General features: G+C 37.0%; 1 protein-coding gene and 1 long non-coding RNA gene across 2 annotated transcripts in view; one reads left to right on the top strand and one right to left on the bottom strand.

Annotated features, from left to right (window-relative positions):
* Nucleotides 1-11,066: 11,066 nt before the first annotated feature.
* Nucleotides 11,067-23,961, bottom strand: part of prex2 (phosphatidylinositol-3,4,5-trisphosphate-dependent Rac exchange factor 2) — a 171,372-nt gene continuing 158,477 nt past the window's right edge. Inside the window, exons 39-40 of the mRNA XM_006633898.3 lie at nucleotides 16,538-16,605; nucleotides 11,067-13,451 (exon numbers count right to left, since the gene is read on the bottom strand). Of these exons, the coding sequence (XP_006633961.2) occupies nucleotides 13,406-13,451; nucleotides 16,538-16,605 (114 nt within the window). The 3' untranslated portion in view covers nucleotides 11,067-13,405. The remainder of the gene's footprint in view (nucleotides 13,452-16,537; nucleotides 16,606-23,961) is intronic.
* Nucleotides 15,093-23,958, top strand: LOC107078142 (uncharacterized). Its single transcript, XR_001479135.2, has 3 exons — nucleotides 15,093-15,220; nucleotides 23,472-23,565; nucleotides 23,826-23,958. It is a non-coding gene; the product is annotated as an uncharacterized lncRNA (long non-coding RNA).

The raw sequence follows: 23,961 nt of genomic DNA, 5'->3' as shown, positions 1-23,961 counted from the left end.
GGGAAGACAGGAACGAATGCCGAGACTAGAGGGAAAACTCTCTAAGGCACAGCAAAATTGAGTGGTAAATATCCAGTCTTCAGTATCCTTTGAGAATGAGGTACTGTAATTGCTTGTTAATCACAGGCAGGAGGGACTGATTTTCTACCGGATCCCTTTGTCATGGTAATGGCCTGATGGGGGGTTGAAGTTGCAGTTACACTAGTAGCCTGGATACCCCTAAGCATCTTCCGATGGTTAAATGTATAATTAAAAACTAAATAAAAATAACCAGCCAGCAGCCATATCACCCTGCAACTCACAACTGGCAACACACTGAAGCTCAGCAGGGTTGAGCCTCATCAATACCTAAATGGGATGACCTTATGGGAAAAATTAAGGTTGCTGATGGAAGAAGTGTTAGTGGGGCCAGCAGGGGAGTGCTCACCCTGTGGTCAGTGTGGGTCCTAATGTGGGGACACTATACTGTAAAAAGGCGCTGTCCTTCTGATGAGACATTAAACTGGGGTCCTGACTCTCTGTGGTCATTAAAAATGACCACAGCGTTTCCCAAAAAGAGTAGGGGTGTCACCATCCTGGCCAAATTTCCCATTGGGCCTTACCAATCATGGCTTCCTAATAATCCCCATCTATGAATTGGCTTCTTAACTCTGTTCTCCTCCTCACTGATAGCTGGTGTGTGGTGGGCGTTCTGGCGCACTATGGCTGCCATCGCATCATCCAGGTGGGGCTGCACATTGGTGGTGGTGGAGGGGAGTCCCCATTACCTGTAAAACGCTTTGAGTGGAGTGTCCAGAAAAGCGCTATATATGTGTTTTCAAAAGTGTTGATTTTGAAAACGTTAAAACTTAAATTTATTTGGGAGCATGATCTGGGATCATATCTTTTCTTTTAAAATTAAACTTGTGGTGTGTTTTGCTCACACTTGCTTAATATTCAGTCCATCTAAGATCTCTCAGGTCTCAGACAAACACAGAGCACGGGCAAGAGTTAGTGATCAGCCGATCACATTCGATCTTATGAGGGTTAGAGTACTGTAACATGTTCACAGTGATTAAGTACTGTTGCAAAACACAATTCATTAACGCAAAAGGACACCATGATATACCACAGTAGATGTTTCTGAGGAATGCTTACTTTAGTAGACCAGAATTTGCCCGTGCTCCTGTGTAGTGAAAAAAAGAGATAACGCATTAAAAGCATATAAAACTATAGCAAAAGTCAGGCAAAATAACAGTAATAGTGTGAAAATACTATGGGAATATGAGGTAAAACTTCACAAAGGCCGCCGTTACTGCAAGTGTCACAGATTGAATACTCTGGCATTTATTAGACCCTGTTCCAATTTTATTTCAATGCTCTTTTTCAATGCAAAGCAGAAATGAGTGTAACTGACAATATACCCTACCATTTACACCATATTCCACAATATACAAAAGCTCAGTCCCTGAGGAGGAAAAGTTCCATTTGAAGGAAATAACACTTTTAGTACCCCACTATTTAACCATTCTAAAACATTGGGATTCCTGTAAAGAGCCATCATTACTATGAAAGGTGAGACAATAAAAGTATTTGTCAGTTCATCTGGTGAAAGAACAGTTAATTCTTCAAAATGTGCCACCTGAAAAACTGTATCCATATTATCCCACATTGCAAATCAAGATATGCAAATGTTGAATGATATTCACACACCAATAGAATTGTTAGCTTTGTTACCCATGATAATTCTGTAATAATGCGTCTCATACAAATCTTGTATAAAACAATTCTTAGTACAGTATACAAAATAAAATGCTGACAGCCTGTAAAATACAGATTTTTAATTCGATGTTTACTTCAGATGTGCTTTTTGCAGATTCGAAAAAAAAAAGCAAAAAGCACAACATGATGATTTTGTCAAGCTTAATGTAGAACTTTAGATAAGGTCTTACTGTATGACTTTTTTCATTTCTTTACTTCAAATACATTTATGGTTCTTACTATGAAATTGGTTTGAATATTATACTTTTTATTTGAACTCTTGCAGAATAATGTATTCTGAGGTAGCCACTCTTACTCTTTCTTCAATAAAGAACTTCTCATGCTGCTGTTATGCTCTTGTCAGTCTAGTAAGAAAAAGTCATGTCAAATCACTGCAGCACTTTCTTTTGATAAGACTCAAGCCAACTTGAATTGAAAATATCAAGGTATTCCACTATCTATCTCCATATTTCAGTCTGAGCTTCTAAGATCGATTCCTAATTCAGAGGTTCTTGACACTAGATAAGCTAGGTGCCTTTGTTATCTGCACAGCTCAAGCTGGTTTTAAGTTTTAATCTTTTTAAACCTGGTAAATGAAAACTTTAGAATTCTGAAGAAGCGAAATGGAATAACCCAGAAGATATCCATCCATCAGTTTTCTAACTGCTTTATCTTTTACAGGGACATGGGGAAGTTGGAGCCTATCCCAGCAAGCAATGGGCGCAAGGCAGTACGTTTATACCCTTGACAGGACATTGAAAGGCACACACAGGCACAAACATGCACAAAGAGCCAGTTTTCCCCAAAGCCAGTTAACCTTCCAGTATGTTTTTGGACTGTGAGAGGGAACCCATGCGATCATACAAACTTGACACAGACAGGACCCCAGGAATTGAGCCCAGTACCCATCACTGTGAGGCAGAAATGCCAACCACTACCCAACCCAGAACATGTGAGGTGCATATTTGTCAGTTTAAATATGCATGTGGAACTGGATAATGGAAGGAAAATCTTGACATTATTTTATTATTAAGAATGCCCGCCATTAAACAAAACCCGATATCAATGAATAAATAAGGGCTACAGCACGAAAGATAAAAAATAGAGGTGAGAAGATTTATAGTCTATTTTTCTGTTTTTTAGTCTTTGCTGCCATAAAAATGTTCAGAATTCCTTGGTCGTACTAGATTGCTACCCCACCTGCTGACTGTATTAAGACTTACAAGTGGTCTGAAGAAGATTATGAGCAGATATCTGGGCCCTTTTTAGATGTGTTATTAAGGAACAAGATGGACTGTGATGATAAACACAGGATATTCAGGAAGACAAAATAATTACTGAATCAAGGGCTTGAGGCATAGAAAGAACGACAATATAATGTTTGTAATGAATACCACTCCCTCCTATTTGTGAATACATTCTAGAATCATATAATGTTAATCACATTAATATCACCACAATCAGAATTATTAACAAACTAAGTACATTCTTAGTGTTCTGGGGTGTTCGGCTCTTGCCATGTTAATATTACAGCGTGTTCAATTTATGTTTCCGCTGGTTGTCGTGGTGAGAAAAAATAGCAGTTTTTAGATGCATCGCATCTTTTTCTATATAATTCATACATGTTTAAATTTTATAATAAACTCCATTGACATGAGATCAAAGACTTAAAACTCTTAGCTGTTTGAATTGGAACTACTATGTCAATGCAAAAGATGATGCTGGCTTAATTTTCTTTTTCAAAAGTTTTCTTTTTCAGAGTTACTGCACATCATGTATTAAATTGAATTACCAGATGACCTCTTCCAAATGGCAAAGCACTAATGTCAGTTTACAATTTGCTGAGCAGTTGTTTGAAAATTACAACACCAGTCAAAAGTGGCTTCACTTTAACCTGAGTCTTTTGCAATATTACATGTGGAAAGTACTTGTAATTTAATTTAGCATTGCTAATATGTTCCACTGACTGCTTAAAGGTGAACTAACACTTTTCACTATTTTTCTAATAGTATTCCTAGGTTGTGTTTTATGTAGTAGAAATCTGCCTTTTTGCTATTATTATTCAGCTGTACTGAACAGCTAACTGACTAAGCCAATACAAAATTTACTTTTAAAATGTCATCATCACTATTGTAAAAATAAAAAAAAAATGATTAATCCAATAATCTGTTTTTTAAAAGCACTATCTTTTTAGTTGCAGCCTCCATTATAAAAAACATATTGTTAAAAAAAAAAGTGATGTTGATTATTTAGGCACTGTAAAGTAAGACCTTAATCCTTTTTTGGAACCTTGGGATGGGAACAGAAAAACAAATAGCTACTGTGTATGAGGATCTCATTACTGGAATTAGTACGTAGAGAAACATGCATACTAACAAACCTCAAACAGACACATGTGAATGTGCATGTTAATTGCTTTAAAGCACTAAAAGGAATCAGCAACATATGTCTGGTACTGTTTATAATGAGTAGTTGAATACAGTTCAAAATAGTCATCACAGGACAAGGGTCTGAGTTCAGTGCCTACAAACCCCATTCATACTCAATTATTCAAGTAATAAAGAATTGTTGCTGAATCACAAAATTGCTCCAAACTGCCTGAAAAACCACTTTGTTTTCTGTAGGATCCAGAAACAGATATGTTGCAAGATAATGGTCCTATAAAGTACAAGAATTAAACAGAAATGAAAACTGAAACTAAAGACAACAAAAGAGAAAAGTGAAAACAGATTTGAAGATCAACCATAGACTTTCATACAATATTTGAAGGGAAAGATTCTCTGTCATGTGTTGACAACTGTGTGGAAACAATAAGAAAGAGCTCGTGTGCCACTTAAACCACCTGCTATGGAGGCACCACGCTTGGATGCTTACATACTATAGGGCTGATGAATGATGAGCCTGGGGCCAGGGGATTAGAGAAGGTAGAAGAGTGTGCAAGGAGACAGCACTCCCCAAAACAAGGACACAAGGAAAACAGAAGAGAAACTGCTGAGCCAGAATTACTGGGACATTGTTGTGTTTCACTTTTCTCTCTAAATGTACTTAAAACAAAGGGAACTGTTTTAACGGAGTTTGGTACTCGCTGGAAAAGAGAGGCTGGAAATTGAATTTAAAAACAGTTTATGTAATTATGGAGTATATTTGTAAAACACACCCCAAGAAGGCTCCACAGCCGAAACATTGTATTTCTTTTCTTCACTTTTCAGAATGGAATAAACGTATTACTTGTTCCATTGCAGCCTATGCATGCTGACGCAGCTCCCTGCTTGAACATATTTAATAAGTAAAATAAGTTCAACTGACAAATCATGTATTTTATGGAAATGTTCAAACTGTATTGTAGGTTGATAAACTTTACAATGCCATGAGGGCTCTGTGGGCAGCGTAGGACGTTCACAGTTGTTTTTAGGCAGACTTGATCAATCAAAGTTTATTTATCAAATGCACAACAATACAGCATGCAGCAGTAGTTGCTGGCAATGTAATGTATTTTCTACGAGCTCACCAGGGGGTAAAAATCACAAAAATAAGGTTACGTAATAATAGATAATAACGTAATAGAAATAGAATTAAATAAACTCAAACTTTAGGTCTTGTAGTGGCAATGGTTGACAGTTTTTTCAATTTTGGTTTGTATCTGTTTCTTTGTATGAAAAATGAAGACAATGTCATCAACAAAGATTTCTAACTGGGACCAGGGTGTTTACTGAATCCTAAGGTTTTTGTCAGTAGTCCCTCATCATCCAGTCAACTGCCAGGAGGAAGAGTAATGGGACAGTAGACAGCTCTCAGTAATATGTTTGGCTGATACTTTTATTGAAAGCAACTTATCATTTGCACCCACTTGTACAAATGTGTACAAACAGAACAATTACTTTAACGTTTCGGGCAAACTGTCTTGCTCTAGGGTTTAACAGCAGTGTTTCACCTGAGATTTGAACTTACAACATTCCAGTTACAAGGCTGGAAGGCTCCACAATGTTACCCCACAAAATAAATGAATGTTCTAAAAATACTAGTAATTGGATGATCCTCTTACTGTACATTTTCTTCACAAAGTGTAATTGACCCCTTGTTTGCGTGCATACAAATCTCAATGTATAAATTCAAAAACACTAGTTATCATGAGCCAAAACTGCATTTCCATGCAGGTTTCAGGATTCATATCATACTGTATATAAACCACATACAGTTTATCTGCTGTAGGTTGATGGGGCAGTGTGGGGAATGGTTATGGTCTTTTGCTGGAAAGGGTAACCATTGAATTGGAAGGAGAACATAGATGTGGGTTGTGAAGCAAGATAAATTTACATTTTTTACTGCTTTGCATTTGTTATGTTCAATTACAAAATAAAATGTAATGAACTAAAATCCAAAATAGTATGAGCTCAATAAAGGGTGCGTCTTTTTCCAACGTAACAATAGTGTGGCTTTTTAGGGACCAAGTTGGTAATAAAGTGATTTTCCTCATGTTGGCACTCTGAATAACAAGGCTTTTTCTAACACTATTCCAGCTTTCCAAGAAAAAAATATACATTGCCCCTTACTGATGTATTATGTGTTTCATTCCAAAGGAGTACTCACACTCAACACATTTAGGGAATGCGTGCTCTTGCATTTCAAACTAAGTTGGAATACAGCCCAGTTCTAAAGATTAACTTCCTGTATTGAGCGTCCATCTCTGTGCCTCTTTAGGCTATGATGTATTTTGTTACTGAAATCAGTGTCGTAATCTATATGGCTTCCATGGCACTAATAGATTGAGGAAACACCATTGAACCATTTGTTAATGTCAGGAGGACCTGCATTACAATATACTAGCAGTGAGAGAGAATATCCAATTAACCAAAAACCTAGATTTCCTTTTGACTTCAGGTGTGAAGAAAAAATTTATGACAAAAAAATGACATTTAGAATATTGTGCACAGTTTGATCAAAAGATATTGCTGCTAAGCATTCAGTCCACAAAAGTGCAGATGCATTTCAGGGATGAAAGAAATGTTCTGTACTGACAGCCTGAAATACAGTAAGTGAACCTTTTAAGTCTTAAGTCTTCAGGAAAGAATATGAGAGGACCTGATACAAGTTAATGTGTCCTCAAAGGTACTGACAAAGTCAACCCAGTGTTTCACTGAATCAATAGAGAGACACACAAACCAGAGAGCACAAGTCAGTGAAAATGCATTTAAAACTGAGGACAGAAGGCACTTCTTTATGCAAAGGGTCGTGGGAACTGTAACATTACGGGAGTGGAAGGAGCCGCGGCGAGCACTGGTAAAAGTCGATGCTCCATCTGTGTGAGGCTAGCGAGAACCGAAAAGAAAACAAAAAGAAAAACAGAAAAATGTGCCATTGTATAAAGCGGCGCTGCGCTTCTGTGTAGGCTGGACTCACCCTATCTAACAGGGTCCAGCCTGGGGAAAAGATCCCGCTGGGAGGCGGGGACCGGACTAGACTAACCCTGTTTATGGCAGGGAGTGCAGGCCCAAAAATAAAAACTTGACTTGCGGAAAAAGGTCAGCCTGCCCCGGTAGAGATGCATGACAGGACAGGCGAAAAGAAAAAGAAAGTGAAAAAAGACAGCCTTACGCACGGGTAGAATCCCCTTTGGTACTGCCGGTGAAAGTTCCTCCCCTTCCAGGGGTTGCCGTGCTCGTCCCTTTGGGGGTGTTAAGTGTGTTTTTAAAGAGCCTTCACAGCTGTGGCTTCATCCAGGGCTCCTCCTCCACACTGAACACACCCCCTCGTAGTGCCACAGAATATAGAACAAGCAATCCAGTCAGGTTGTTGAAGCTGATGCTTTCAAGAGAACAGATACATGCTACAGTACGTTATGATGATTAAAAAAGATACCTTCACATCAGCGTGAACAACTGATTCCACGTCCACTAAGAGACAAACAGGATTCACACATCTGTAAAACTGATAAGCAAACGTAATCAACACAACTTTGATTTAGCCAAATACTGTACAAGTTCAAATACTAAAAGCATCGTGACAAGACAGCTAGTGCCCGATTTAACATCAGAATGAATACATTTGGTTGTCATAAACACAGAAATGCTGCCATACCCACAAACAATGAGTGAATGGTCATATACTGTACATAGATACAAAACAGAATGGGACCAAAAACAGAGCCTTGCAGGACACCAGCTACAACTACCAATCTGAGCAAATTGTTTTATATTAGTGAGGATAAGTCTAGCCATAACAAAAACAGCTCCAGCAATAGCAATAAAGAACTCTAATCAATTTGGCAAGATTGTATGATCATCATCAATGTAGCATACTTGTCAAAAACTATTACTCAATCAAACAAAAAAGTAACGACTTCCTTGTGGCTGTTTTGTCCTCTGAAGCACACATTCTCGTGAAAACTACTCATCCTTGATTTGGTAAAAACATTTCTATCCCAGACCCTATTGTGTAAATGAATCACTCAGGTTTCCAGTGTCAGGACAGTCATCAGATTTATTTATACTCTTATTATTACACTTATTGTAACTGTAACATAAAACTTGGACCTGGATTTCTTCTGCTCTTCCTGTGGCTGTGTCGCTGCAAGTCTTTTCAGGCTATGTTGCCTGGAAATCAGAGAGGATCTATTGTCTGTGTTTCACAGTTGAAAGTATTTTAGATCAGAGATTTGCAGACCCATTTTGCTTACTTTGAAATGTAGTGTACTGTATCTGTCTTACTCAATGTATGAACTATTACTTTTACAATGAAAAAAACATTTCCTCAAAACTAATGCTGTCATGCATAAGTTCAACATACTGCACACGCCCAGATATCTGCACCAAAGCTCTACAGTTTTAACTAAAACATGCAGTCAAATAGTGAAATCATGTCCTGACCACTTGGGGTTTAAGTTACCTAAACACGCTTTAAGAAATGTTTTCTATCTTTCTAACATTGAATCATGCAGTACTTCTGAAATGCTCTTAAATAATTTTTCATTAATATTCATTCCCTGACCAACAAGGTTACTATTACTTTTGAACAAATTCATTACTAGTAGATCAATCATAGGTCATTGTTTTAGATAATTTCTCTGGAAAAACAAGGATGTGTATTTTACACGCAACCTCTTGATATAACAACAAACATCACTCCATGGTGTCACATGGGTAAAAACTTAAAGGGGAACTGCAACACTATTTTTAAATTTCAGAGTTAGAAAGAATCAGTATCAATGAGTGCATTTCAAACCACAATAAAAGTAAATTTGTAAATCCTCCGATTTGAATCACAAAACAGACACATCACATTACATTAGATATTACAGTGACTAGCGAGCAGAAAGGGCCGCATCACCTCACACTTTGTGGGAACTCTTGCTCTCGCCTGTGGCAAGACCAGGGGTTTGTGACAACATGGCTACTTACAGTACTTTCACAAAGTTCACAACTTTGTCCTTAATTCGAAATTTGTAACATTTTTCTGTACGGTCAATGAATTTATTTTCTTACCAAGATTTAATAACTGGTTGAGACTGCAGTTCACCTTTAAATGCAGATGGAGACACACTGTTCTGTCCACTTATTTGCTGTTGAACAACACTAACAATCCTACTGTTCACCTGCTGGCCACATGGTCAATGTTTTGGAAAGCTAATTGAAGAAGGTAAGAGAAATCATAAAACCCTTTTTTCCTTCTTTCATCATCTCTTTGTTATGATGCGGTTAGCTGGAAGTAACAGCCATGTCTTGCGGATCGACTGGAATCCAAGTGCTAGAGCTGGGTGATTTTCGGAGGCGAGGCTGTCGAGGCAGGATGACGAGAGATGGAGAAAGAGGATGGGAAATGACGATAGAGATCAGGACTGGACTGAAAGATAATGCCGGCTTCAGGGCAGATGAAGACACGGTGCATTTGCTGCCATGTAGGGGACTGGTAGAGCTACTGGTCTGGTGCTGGGAAGGAGTCTGATTCTGACAGGCAGATGAGGTTCAAGAAATACTTGGAGTTTTTCAGGCGGATTCAGGCAGGGTAGACTTCTAAGAGGGAGGTTAGTACTACTAAACACACAATTGTGGTATTAAATTTGCTCAATGACAGAGCACCATACCAGTGTCCAAGCAAGGTTTATAGAGTGTGGCCATGATGGTGAAGGCTCCAATTGGACAAGGGAAGCTGGGACAATCAGATCAACCAAGTCCAAATAGTCCCTGGTGGAATAGGGCTCCTTGAGTGAATACTCTGAGTTTCCGAGTAAAACGAGAGCCATGTGTTAAGGCTCACCCAGGCATGACACTCTTAACTCCAGCTAAAAAAAAAACAGTACAAAGGGGACTAAAGTGCAATGCAATCATTTTTCAATCTAAATTTGATAACATCCAGTTAGACCATTCCTTGTGATTGATGTCTAAGCATACATTATGTACTCTAAAGCTAAGTGCATTTCTCTTTGCAGTGTTTTCCACAGTCTTGTCTCAAAAGCTATCTAAATGCAAACCCCCGGGGTTAGGGGAGTGGAAATTGTTTTTCTAGTTGGTTAGATGTAACATCTTTAGTGATATTAAGTGTTAGTTTAGATCCAGTTATAACTGTATAACATCACACTACAGTCTTTTAAACAGTCTCCCATGTCATGTTTATATGTGGGTGCTGGTACACAACTCCATAAGTGCTTTAACCCTGAACAGTGGACAAGACAGATAGCAGTGTTATGTCTGACCAGAGGGAAAATTGTTTCTGATAAGGAATAACCTGCTTTAATCTTTCATCTTGAAATGAGAAAAACAATTTTGGCGGACATGAAGATCAACATGAAATGGTTGTATTCTCAAATCCCTCCAGTCTTAAAAGAGTAGAAAAACACTGGTAAACTAAAGACAAAAGCTCGTGCCCAATCTTATGAAATAAACATCTTTTCCCATCCCTGTCTTTAACGTAGAGTGCTTTAAATGGTGTTCACTGTAAAAAAAATCATTCATTAAAAGAAAAAAGACGAGTCAGAAGCTTAATTTGTCCCTGTTAAATTACAAAAGATAAATTCAGATCAATTGGGTAATCGATTACAAAATATTACTATACAATACAATGTACAGTACAGTATGTAGATAGATACGTTGTAGTTTATTAGTTTATATTAAAGATATGTACTCTCTACACATAATTAAATGCAATTTAGTTAATAACTATATCATAGCATGATACATATAATGAATGTTGTAGTTGTTCATTATATGAAAATTACTTCTAAGCCTAGCTGTTATATTAATGGATGTAAAATGTGAATATTTTAGAAATATTAATATTTCTTTTAAAGTTCCATGGATTTTATGAGAAACACATTGCTACAGTACATAAAATAACACATTTTAACATTAACAAGGCAAATTCTAGTAATACATTATTTTTCTTTTTAACGAAGAGTTCATCAACGTTTTTATCATTATTATTCCTTGGCACAGCCATTATGTATGAAATTTTGATCACAATCCCTTCCGTGAGTTTCAGAATTCCATACAGGTCTTTGAGGATCTGCTTAATATATCTACTGTTGCTTTATTTTTAGAAGAAAATGATTACAATTGGGGTGAGAGGAGTACACCGATACAGATATCATATAATTTCATCTCTTTCTTTAGCTATGTAACATTTGAATGAAAACTAAATTAATTCCATTTTTCCCCTGAAGATAAACTGTCTCATTTTAAAGCACAACTGAAATGATAATGACACAGCTCATCATGTGCCCAGAGAAATAGGTCTGGAGCAAAAGAATGAACATACTCACAAAGCAGTAACAATATTCTACATGAAAATGGATCAGGATGAATGATTTCCAAATAAAGATCTTGTATAAATAATCAACAAAATCCATTTAATTTGGACACTTTTTACGTCCATTTAAATTATTTGTGTTTAATTGGATTTTTAGAACAAGGTTAACTGGTTAACAGAACTATAACCTTCTTAATGCTGATACAATACATAAGTGTTTTAGAAAGGTGATCTGTCACTACAGCTGGTGGAGCAATAAGCAATATTTCACTGAAACAGGGACCTTTTTTACACTGAGGAAATTTCAAAAAGTCCAAAAGTTTCTAAATACTAACTTATGCTGTATGGTTACTGTACTGTATGTGCAGTTTCACGATAATGAATTGTGTTCAATTTGAGCCTTCCTATTATGTGTAGTGTATACTTTAAACAGGAAGTATTCAATCTAACTTTAGCCTTCAAACAATATAAAAAAGACAAATTTGTATCCCTGTATTTGTGGGGACTAACCATTGATCATCACTGATTTTCACTCCTCTATCCAATTAAATGAAACTCCACATGATGTGTCAGTATAAGGTTTATGTGAAAATGATTCAACTTACTGTACATACTGTACCAGGGGTTTAAATTGGCTCAGTCTCCAGCCCTTCGAAGTTATAGCTTTGGTATGACTGGTTATTCCTTCAAAGGTACTTATGAAATTACTCAATCCCAGGGTTTTGAACCTCGGACTTGAAGTGAGATGAAAACAAAGTGTAAACATCTTAATGTGTTTAATTAAAATTAATAACTAAAGCATGACATTATATATTAAAAGTATGCTAAAAGCAAACATACACATCAATTGAAAGTTGAAGAAAAAACAAAACCATGAATACATGTCCTAGTACAAGTTTGTTTTATAAAACAAAATAAATTATCATCCTATGCATTATAACAAACAGAGCTACTATTTTTTTTACAGTTTCACATCTTTACATTTCTTAATTGCTTTATAAAATGTTTGCAATTTAAAACAATTTAGGAGCTGCTACATCAGAGACCCTTTTGTTATACACCATTTTTATTTAACTGTTACTTTTGTTTACAGCATATTATGAGGAAACGTTTAGAAAAGAGTTAACACAGAATCTAAAGTCTTCAAAAGTTATTAAATCTCTGCTCTCCTCTATTTGCATAGTAATAAAAATAACCTACATTGCTAGTGATACATCTGCTTAACAAATATTGACTCTTGAAAAACGTTTTGGTCCTGGATATATATTTAAAACCTATTTACAACAGCTTAGTACAACATAGAAAAGCATAATACTATTTAAAGTTTATTTAAAATGTACTAAATCCAATATATTTTTAAGGCACTGCCAAGGAACATACAATGCGACTGTCATTTCACAGCAGCATATAGGTTATTATGTAAAAATGAAGGATGATGCTTAACAGGAAATTGAAAGGTGATTAGATGATTACTGGGAAGCCAGTTTAGCTTCACTTTATTATCCCTTCTTATCCCTGCTTTGAGATGGTTCAGCACGCTCAAAGCCAACAAATACCTGATTAGCTTGAGTCTGTGTGAGAAACTGCTTTTTTTTTTAGTTTGGAGTGGTTATTTCTTTCTACAAAATTCAAAAAGCGAAGAACTAAACTGAGATGTAATGTCGCAGAGACACAACGATGATCCAAATGAGATCTGGTATGTGTATTTTAAAAATAAAGTACAGAGAGGCAGCTACACATAATTCTTCTGTTTACATTAAGTACTGTAATTCCTATAAGGGAAAGAGCAGAAAACAAAGGGTCAGCCTCAGGCCCTGATGGTAAGCTTTTGCTAAGCCAGATCTCTGGCCCAGTGCTGTTACAGGTGCTGCCTGCCACTAGACACAGGTCCTGTGCTGGAACCCGGCTGGGTCTGAAGAAGGTGTCTTCATGGGTCTCCATCTGGAGGAGGAGGTTGGCAGAGCTTGTACAACCTGAATGGATAAAACACGCAAGAGCCATGAGGTCTTGTTGACTTGGATGTTAATCACACCGGTGACCAGGTGTTTAAGACCCAGTTTATATCATGACAAACAGCCATCTGAGCAGAACAACATAAAGAAATCGCATTCAGCAAATGTAATAAGATACGGTATGTGAAAAGTCCGCACGAGGAAAATAGTTTTGTTTGCTCTTTAAAGTGCCTGTGCCAAGTGGAAATGTGAATTTCATTATACGATAAATTGGTAATATTATGCAAAGATTATGTAAAAGTATAACATTGAGAACAGTCTAATTATACCTTTATAATTCTGCCAGGGGATACCATAACAAAGAAATTAAAACGTACATTTACCATCTCCAAAAGGAAAGCTGCTCTCACTCTGTGACCTTTAAAGTAATTGCTTTTTTATCCCTTCTTGTCTGCAAAACTATTTTAAATGTTATCTTGCAAACTGGGATTCACATATTATCACAAATGGAACTTTGTCCTCTTATGCAACTTGTTGGAAAAATCCCAACCTGTGACGAGTTAAACTGAATCACCTGATCAAATGAAGCAAATATCATTGATACTGTAATAATGAGACGGCACACTCTGCAAAGCCCTGCACACTACGGCATTTTACAAGTCCGCCACTAGTCGCTATTTTCTGCTCTTACAACAGCGCCACACAATGGGATGTACAGTAGCAGGTAAATGGTATATGAAATATAATGCTTGAGAACTTTACGTACTGTATCTTTTCCCACGTTGAATAATTTGTGAAAGATATTTTATCATTGGTATGACAGCTGCAGTAGTGTGGTCCTGAGGAAATACTTCACTAGGTGAGGAAGGCTAGTTGCACTCTCCCCTTGTCATCACCCAGGATGATCTGTGTATTTCTTAATAATCTGCTATGTGTTCATATTGCGCTTTGCGCCTTTTGTCCCATATCGGATCCCAAACTGCTTTATGCATGGGGGAAACAGCAGTGTAGCCTCCACCTGAGTGCCTTGCAGCCTTCATTAATACAAATAATAATTGGTTACACTTATATAGCGCTTTTCTGGACACTCCACTCAAAGCGCTTTACAGATAATGGGGACTCCCCTCCACCACCACCAATGTGCAGCCACCTGGATGATGTGATGGCAGCCATAGTGCGCCAGTACACTCCCCACACACCAGTTCTCAGTGGGGAGGAGAGCAGAGTGATGAAGCCAATTCATAGATGGGGATTATTAGGAGGTCATGATTGGTAAGGGCCAATGGGAAATTTGGCCAGGATGCCTGGGTAGCAGTCCTACTCTTTTCTAGAAACGAGAAAAGTTTCACCACACAGCAGATGAGGCAGAGAAATGACAAACTGCTTCACCAGCTGAATTAAGAAATTTAGGGAGGCCATTTAGTGCAAGCCCATAATAGAATGTAGCCAAGACACTGGAGTTAATATTCCCTGGCTTTTCAATCAGGGAAACTTTGAAGATCAAGTCGTCGGGACTTGGTACGACATTTCATTTCAAGGACGTTACATCACAATGTACCTAGTCACCTTTCAGAGATTGTGATCCAGAGGGGAGAAAACCACCTCATAGTCCACCAATACCTCTCACATACCACATACAGTTCATTGTTTTCCTGGGAGGTCTTCCATCCCAGTGCTGACTAAATCGAGCCTTGCCGCGCTTCCGAGACCTGACAGATCCGGCTACAAGATGGTAACACTGGTGGCATCTGCACCATCTGTCACGCTGTAAATCTTGCTCATGTAATAAGGTCAGTATAACCAGAAATCACTGGTGTTTTAATTACAGCACTTGTAAGTGCATGAATTAGTAAACACCGTAAGTACTAATTCTATAAGTGCACACACATCACTGCAGAGCTCCTCTTGAAGTTGTTTTTTTGTAAACATTCACTTGTTCAATTAACTAATAAATACTTCAAATATAATGCTGTTTTATATATTGTCACTTCAGCTTAACTAATGATCTGCCACTTTAAAATATTTTACAATTTTGTTAAAAGGGTCAAAAGGCTAGGTCTCACAACAAATCCTATATTTCAAGGTCTAATGGTTTTGACACATTCAGCGTCCTTTACTAATTTTGGCTTACCTCTAGCTTTTAATATCTTAACAGTGGCTGCCTCACACTTAGCCTTGACATTAGTGCCATATAATTTTTGCTTTATGAAATCTAATACACTGTATTTTGAGGTTGTAAGCAATTTTCTACGCTCGTTTCTCTGGTAGTGACCTTCCTGTTTAATTGGTTGTCTTAACAAAAAAAAAAACCCAGTGAGAAGCCCACTGCTCCATACATCACTTTGTTTCTGATCTCTCAGTGGAACACAGAGTAGGATGTAAGAGTGTTCCCCGCCTGAGCTGGCCACACAGCTAAACTGGTTTAGAACCTTTTCTGTATTTTATACAGACTACTTACAGTACGATTTCAATAAACCTCCCACTCAAAGTAGAAACAAGTGCAGCTGAAGTAAAACCACGTGTGGCACAAACTTAAGAAAAAGAAAAATATGAAGGAAAAATGCGGTTGAACACAGAAAGTGGGCTTTGTATTACACATCCCACATTCTACATACGTTGATTTTTTTTCTTTCTTTTTAAAGTAATTACCATTTATTGTTTAAAGTTAAAAATCTGACACAGCAGTAAGGTAGCATATCATATCAGCCTAATGTGAATTGACTAATTGTGTTTAGCAGTTAGGCAAAAAACTTCCAAAATCTATATACTTTACACTCTGTATAACATAGAAACACACAATTTTGCAGTTTGCTGATGTCTGCTTATCATATTATCATTTGGACTGTTCTTGCTCAGTATTTTGAGTACCGATTTATTATTTGCTGCATTTATAAAGTGTTCTCACCCTGAAGTATCCAAGACAGCTTTAGATTTGCCCATCTACATGTAGCTCATTTGTTTTTTAGTAGTTAATTGCACTGAGGATCTTATACAACCATTTCCTGAAAGACGTGACTTTAAAACAAATCACAGAGCAGATGAAGTGATGGAAGAGAGAAACAGCTTCACAGGTTAAATATAGAGTCCAGAGCATCTCACTGAGTTACCTGGGCACAGACTGAGGAGTACGATCCCTCACTCCCAGGTTCTTGGCGGAGTTTTGGACTCTTGCTCCCTGTTTGAAAAAAAATAAAATTAGTGGTGTGTTTGCATGATATCCAAGAGGTAGCCTGTTACATGTACATACAATAGCTACAAAAAAACAAAAATACGCACAATAATGTCCTGGCAAAATACGTTTAATAATAAAGTTTCTTATTTTTAAAGGTCAAAGCATCCTTAGAGTCACAGTCTTCTGATATAGGGTGGTTCTCTTCTATCTTCTCTTCTATCTTTTTGAAGCCATGCTGAAAATGTTCATTATGGTACAAGAGATAACAATACAGTAAGCTTACCTACACGGCATCAGGTTAAACAACAACAGAATGCGTATAAACGTACAGGACATACTGTCTGAACTTTCTTTACATCAAATCAAATTGTGTAGGATATGATGTAGCCATATATTTTAAGAGCTCAACAAGAACAATTTAAATTCTACAGCACTTTCCTGTCTCTGCTAGCTGATAATAAATAATAAAGCAAGAGAATTTTGATTTCTAGGTACTCTTTCAACAGGGAAGCAGTGCTATTGAAGAATTAATCAGTCCCAAACTGCTCTTTTTCAATTTTGCAAGCATTGGCCTTGCCAGGTAATTTTAGACGCAGTCACTTGTCAAAATAAATGCTGATGCAAGATATACATTTTTACTGCCTCCAAAGTCACAGAGATGAACTATGAGTTTGCACTGTACCGCTCTCTGTTCTTATTAATCATTTCTGATGACGCTTTTTAATAAGTCAGGCTCTTACAGGGAAACCAAGGTTGCCTTACATCAAGACAATGAGAAGACAGGCCCCTTGTTAGCTGAAAGCATTGGATGAGATCATAAATCTACACTCCTTGTACATGGTTTTAAAAAAGAACACTGTCTATAAATAATCTTTATTTTTTGCTGTAGGTCACACGTTACTTTAACCGTGCTGACAGCTGCCTTCAATACAGGAGTTCCTCCAAGCCCAGCGCAGTAGGGTTTACTGTAGTGTCGTCAGAAACAGCAACACTGGAGCTGCATCTGCATAACCTACTGTAGAATGCAACATCCCTGAGCACAGAATATGTGCAAGTTAAGCTTTTCTGCATCACCCCTAATACCTACTTGAATAACTCAATAAGGTCAAAAGTAGGTTAATCTCACTACGAAAGTTAATCTCATATCGACAAAGATCTGGTATTCAGTGAGGTATGTTTCACAACGGACATGAGTTCCCATCAGGTCCGACCATTTCATATGAAAAATATGATGCGTAATCTGAAAGCGTTTTGAACATATATTTTTTTTAGTTTAACAACCAAATAATGGAGAAAAATGGAGAAGCTGGAAAAGAGTTAGTTAAAAAAGCCCTAAAGATAGTCGTAAGTCACAGTTTTTGCTGTCACAGTGTATAATCTAGTTGTATGTAGTCACAGACACTCAAACGTACTCCAGTGGACTCTCCAAAACAATGTACAGTAGGTGGTGCAGGATACGTTGTGAATCTGTGACACAGAGGCCTAAAAGAGATCTCCGTCCTGAGTGCATCTATGGTAGAAATGACCAGGAAAGATGTCTATCTGGAACCCCCAGTATTGTGCTGCATATACAGTAGTCTACACACAATGTTAAAATGAAATGGTGTGACGTATTAAAATGCCAGATCTGGTGTGACAGGGACATGCAGTACAAAACATTGCCCTAGACTGGAGCTCAGTCAGGCTTTGTCTAGCTCGCTATCCCAAATGCTGTAAAGATTCCTGGGAGGAGAGTGTTTTTTGACAAGAGAAAGAAGTCATAACTGACTACTGTACATACAGGTGGGTAGCTGCGTCAGCATGCGTAGGCTGCAAGGGAACAAGTAATAGGTTTATTCCATGCTTAAAAGAGAAGAAAGAAAACACAACTTTTTGGCCGTGGAGCCTTCTTGTTCCTTTGCATCCTACTCCTTCTGACGCAGCTACCTACTTGAACTAGGTACAGTATAATAGAACCTGCTGTGAGGAACTATGTTTATTTTCATAATGGAGATCCCACCATACAATGTAGTTTGTAAAGATAATCTTGTTAAACTTGTGTAAATGTTGTTCAGGACTTGTGCATACTTTATTGTTATTAGGAATGTACTGCTAATCAGAGGCTATCCTAATGACTGAATAAATCAATCCTGAAAACTGTGGCTGAATGGGAATGTGGAGTGGATGAGCTGTCCAAGCAAGGGGATTCAAGGGCATATGGACTGACTTTGATCAATTATTTAGATTCTGGAAGTCTACAATAAGTAATCAAAATAAAATTAGAATGTGGCAGACAGAAATACAAAAGAAGAAAGAAGGAGATCACCAACATAAAGTTTTGACCACTGTATATTAATGTCATATACAGCCATATTTAGATATTTAATAGTCTCTACCAGCAGTTCTAGTGGAAGATCAAACTATTTATTATATTGTTGTGTGCAAGGGGGTATCAAGTGAAATGATCTACAATAGTACTTTAAGGGAAGATCATCAGACTCATTTCACCACATTTTCAAGACACAGTACTGTCTGTATTCATATAGGTGTACGTCTATCCACAGTCCCTTCAAATAATGTCCAATGTGCACTTTTAATCGAGTTGAATGAATTAAATTGAATGCTCAAGGTGCTTGTGGGAGAAAAAAGCTAAAACTAGAAAAATAAAAAACTAAAATACCGTATGTTGATTGCATACGTAAATCTGCTTACTGTACATAAATAATCATAAGTAAACAATAAAAATAAAATTATGAATGATAATTGCAAACCTAAATCTTTTCCACAATTATTTGAAAAGTTTCTGTCTGTGTGCAATAATAGGGGTTCACTTAAATTCAGAATAATTACACGTATCTGTGTAAGAGCCCTTAAGTCAGGCAGTGAATTTCAAGCCACTATTTAACCATGGAGACCAATTAACTTTTCAGCTTTTTACATCTAGATGGTGACAAGTAAAGTTCATCCTTTTCTTTTCTATCGGTATCAACCTCAGATTGAATATAAACTTTGTAAATGTCTACCCTAAAAGCTTAGCTCAGGGAATGATTATCTCTAATGCACATACACTGCCTCTACTTTAAGAAATGTAACATTAACGCATGAGGACATAATTTTACTTGAGAAGATTGGATCAAGAGAAAGACTGATCATGAAACTGACTTAGCCATTTAGCTGTCAAAAGCTGTAGTTCAGTCAGAGTCTCATTTGGAGCTTGTACCTGGATAAAGATCAGTAATTATACGATGAATATCAGACCCATCCATCCAAGTGTGGCAGGACAGAGATACCTATAACAATTTTAAAGGAACTGAAAACCCAACAAAAGAAACTAAGTAATGCTTGACTTCTGTCTTAGTCTTAACAGCTTTGGGAAACGTACCGCAGTAGTCATGAGCCAAGAATCAGACCAAAGGGCAGAGCTTTGTGCACATAGCCAGACATTTTCAAGTACTGTTGTGGGTTCATTGTCTGTGTTTGCAGTTGAGAGAGGGTAGGGTTAGTAGCTTGTGTTCCTAAGCCCTGAAGGTTGGGAATGCTTTATTTAGGAGTTTTGGTGACATGGAGGCTTCTTTGCAGAAGTCTGCCCAGACAGAATATGAATGAAGGTATGGTTAGTAGATCTGACACAAAAAGTGGAAATGAAAGATCACAAGGCAGCTTTAGTAGTATTTCTAAATCGAGAAGGTTATGAACACACCACTCTGAAGATTAGTGTTTGAGTTTGAGGGCAATGCTCAATGAGCACATGCAGTGTAAATTTCAGGAAAGGGAGAACCCACAAACTAGACTGAGTCACATGGAGTATGAGCAGTGCACATTGAGAAAGAAACCCAGGTGATGCGTCTGGAAAGGTTTATGATTTAAAGAACTTGTATTTATATCCTGTACTATGAGATTAGGAAGATCCACAGAGAGATGACAAGAGGGTACCATTCATAAAATGCTACAGGGGAATCTAAAAAGGCCAGGGAGCTAAAAAACTATTTTCCTTACAGCCCCAAATTCACAGACTAAGCATATATACGTTTATTTTGAAAGCACATTGAAAGCTAAATAAACATGTACTTGTACAATTTGTCTGACAACTACACGCAGCTGGAGTACTTTAAGGATTGACCTGGTAGTTTTACAGAGTACTACAGTCCTGCATCAGATTATTTGATAAAATAAAAAAGCAAGGATGCGATGAACTCCGTGGCACAGAGGTACCCGCATGTTCTAAATGGCTGCTTCTGTTGGATTTGTTTTCGTGCAGCCTTAAGCACAGACATTTTAAATAACAGATAAAAGATTATTTTTCACCTGGAGCAAAAGGCTCATAAGACACAATGCTGCTTTCAGAGATTTAAATAACAATGCTGGAAAACACTTGATCCCACCCAAGCACATTCCATATTCTAATTCTCAAGTTCAGGAGCTTGCTTACTCAATTGCAAGAAAAAAAAAGTAATTTAAAAAATAAACTCACAGATTTTAAGAAACATTTTAAATATTTTAATATAAACTGTAGTATAATGATACTATATAATTAATGTTATCAATTTATTATATTATTTTCAAAAGTCATAATAAATAAATGTTTGCGAGATCTAAATGTGAGTATTATACCATCTCAGCTCTGATATGTAAGTAGCTTTTCCTTAATGCTGTTATATATCCATGTGGATAGCTCCTATCAATCATTTCCTCTGATAGTGAAAATATTTTAATAAATGATCAACGGTAGAAAGTATGGTAGGGATTCATTCATACTCTAGAAGCCATGCTTGAGCCTAAGAACTAGGGAATTTGCTAATTAATTCTCCAGGCAGTTAAGTTAACCAAAATACACACATTTAATGCTGCGCTGTGTGGCAGTAATGCCATTTTCAATTTAATTTATTAAAACCATCTTCGAAGAATGCAATAGTTTTACAAATGCCAACAGACAGATAAAGTAGGCAATAAAAATAAGCAATAAAATGGTAGTAAATTAATGTCCTTGAAGTACTCCTTCAAAAAGGAGGGATAAAACCTTTTCCCTTTTTGGTTAATAATATTCATTCAACGATTTACACAAAAGGAGCATTGCTTCTTATTTAAGAACCATCTGAGAAAATGTACTATATTATCTATTTTAGTTTGAAAAACACTGGGACTAGGGTAATAGGGGACAACAGTGTTCTGTATAATCTGACTTTCAATATGAATTAACATGTACAGTACTGTATAAATTGTAAAGTGTAATAATTTTACAGAATATTATAATAAACTCTATAAGCTGCTTCTGTTCTCCTTCCAGAATGTTTTTTTTTTTTCACAAGTTGCAGACGTAGGAAGTGAAAGGTACTGTATTTGCACTTGGAATTTGGTAAACAGTGGAATTTGGAATCCAAAAGCGAAACAATGGAAATAAATTGCTGATGCGCCACTTCACCAACAGGCCATAACAATTTTCTAATTGTTTTCCACACAAATTAATGATCATGACACATTAATGGCAAATGTGTCTCCACCAGGTTAAAAAGCCAGATAAACAGTCATCATTTTTGTGTATTTTGGCTCCAGACCTCCTCCACAGTTAGAACTTCTTCCACTTTTCATCTTCTACTGGATTTCCAACTTTCTCAAAGAGAGAAGGCAGTGGGTGCTGCTAGGGCCTTATTTTCCAGACTGTGCTTGGCGAATAAAGGTGATTCTCATTCTTACGGGGGATTTAAGGTAGATATCCACCCTCTTCAACTTTGAAACCAAAGAGACAAAATGACACCCTACCAATACGAAAGGTCTCATTTTGCCAATGCTTAAAGTTCACCGTGACTCCAAATCTGTCACTACAGATTACTTTTAATCCAAAAGTGTGGAAAGCAGAAGCATTTCCTACTGTTTCCAAGGAGATGCTCCCACTTTATCCAGGACACAGAATTAAGAGCACTTAGCAAAAACCCCCCTCCTTCCAGTGTCACACAAAAAACATATTGTTCTCTCTGTGCACACATACAGCTCGGAGCGCATTAATGAAGCTTCCTCAGCAATCCATTTCATAAGTCAGGAGGGTGCTTTCTATAAGGTGTGGAAAATGAAAAGCATTAGAACCCGTCAGTTGCATGATCTCTTTATGGAAGTCCCTTTTCAAAGGAATTTACTGGTGAAACATAAAAGGCGTGAATTATGCTCACAAATCAGTATGTACCAGGTTCTCAAAACCCTAGGCAAAATGACAGGTTTAATTAAGTAGTTCAAAATTACATATTCTCTCCTGTCCATTTATCAGACGTGTGTAAATCATTGTAACAGACTCAGTCAGGAATGAGCCATCACTGCAGCCATGCGTTGCCGTGAACATGAACTCCTTTCAGAAGCCAGATGGCTAGTCCTGTACACCCTTCTTAAAATCGCACTTCAAAACAAAAACTGCAAATGCAAGTGTAATGATGTTGGTAAGCAAATGAGCTAACAGAGATCTTTATAAACATAAGAGGTTGAGTGTGCCTCTCAGAATATTTTAGGAATGTGTTTGACAGATGAAAAGAAACTACATTTCAAACCAGAAGCGATATTTTACATTGCCTGTCGATATCTTATTTCTTTAACAGAGAGACTTGTGCATTATGTTTTAACCATATTGCAAATTGAGAAATGATATACTGTCATAAGAAATACTGAGTGTGTATTATTTTAGACCTATTTAGACATGCAAACGGACAAAATTGTCTAAAATTGTCTATAGACTTGGAAGCCAATTAGTATATGAAACACCTTTGGACTTAAATTTCCTTGTGGGTTAAATGTCCATTTCCTTGTTAATTAGATCATTAAATTGCTCTATGTTTGCTCACATGGAAAATATTTCTGATTTAAGTTTAAACTTTTCTTATATTTTCCCTTAAATGTTCCTTCACTTTAAGGGACAGAGGAGCTTCATGCAAACAACTTAAAGCAATTAATATTCATCCATGATGGCTAAATGACTTCAGGCTTTTCATGTAACACTCCTTTCAGGTATTAATCATTAATCACTGTTCTTTGTATTGAAACTTGTGAAAATTGAATTCAACTAATATGATTATGAGGTTTAAGTATTTAACTGAAAAAGTGACCAGAATTATTTCTTGGCAAGTATAACTGTTTACTGGTCAACATAAAAGTGTAAAACTGAGTATTTTGTTAAAATCTGAATATTGCCAGAAATACTAGAGTAAAAAAAACCTGGGTTAAAAGCAAAGTAGCAAAGTCACTCATACTCATCAATTTAATACCAGCTGCCACTATGAAGAAAGAGAAATCGTCAGCCAAAAATCAAGAAATCGGACTTTCAGCTGCAGTATCTAAGCTTTGCAGAGTCCTAAGCAGAAAACAAGAAAAGCAGAAGCTTGCAGGAGGCAGCCAGCCGGTTCT

The sequence above is a fragment of the Lepisosteus oculatus genome, chromosome 6, assembly GCF_040954835.1.
Source record: "Lepisosteus oculatus isolate fLepOcu1 chromosome 6, fLepOcu1.hap2, whole genome shotgun sequence".
Taxonomy (NCBI): Eukaryota; Metazoa; Chordata; class Actinopteri; order Semionotiformes; family Lepisosteidae; genus Lepisosteus; species Lepisosteus oculatus.
This window is presented reverse-complemented; position numbering and strand designations above follow the sequence as displayed.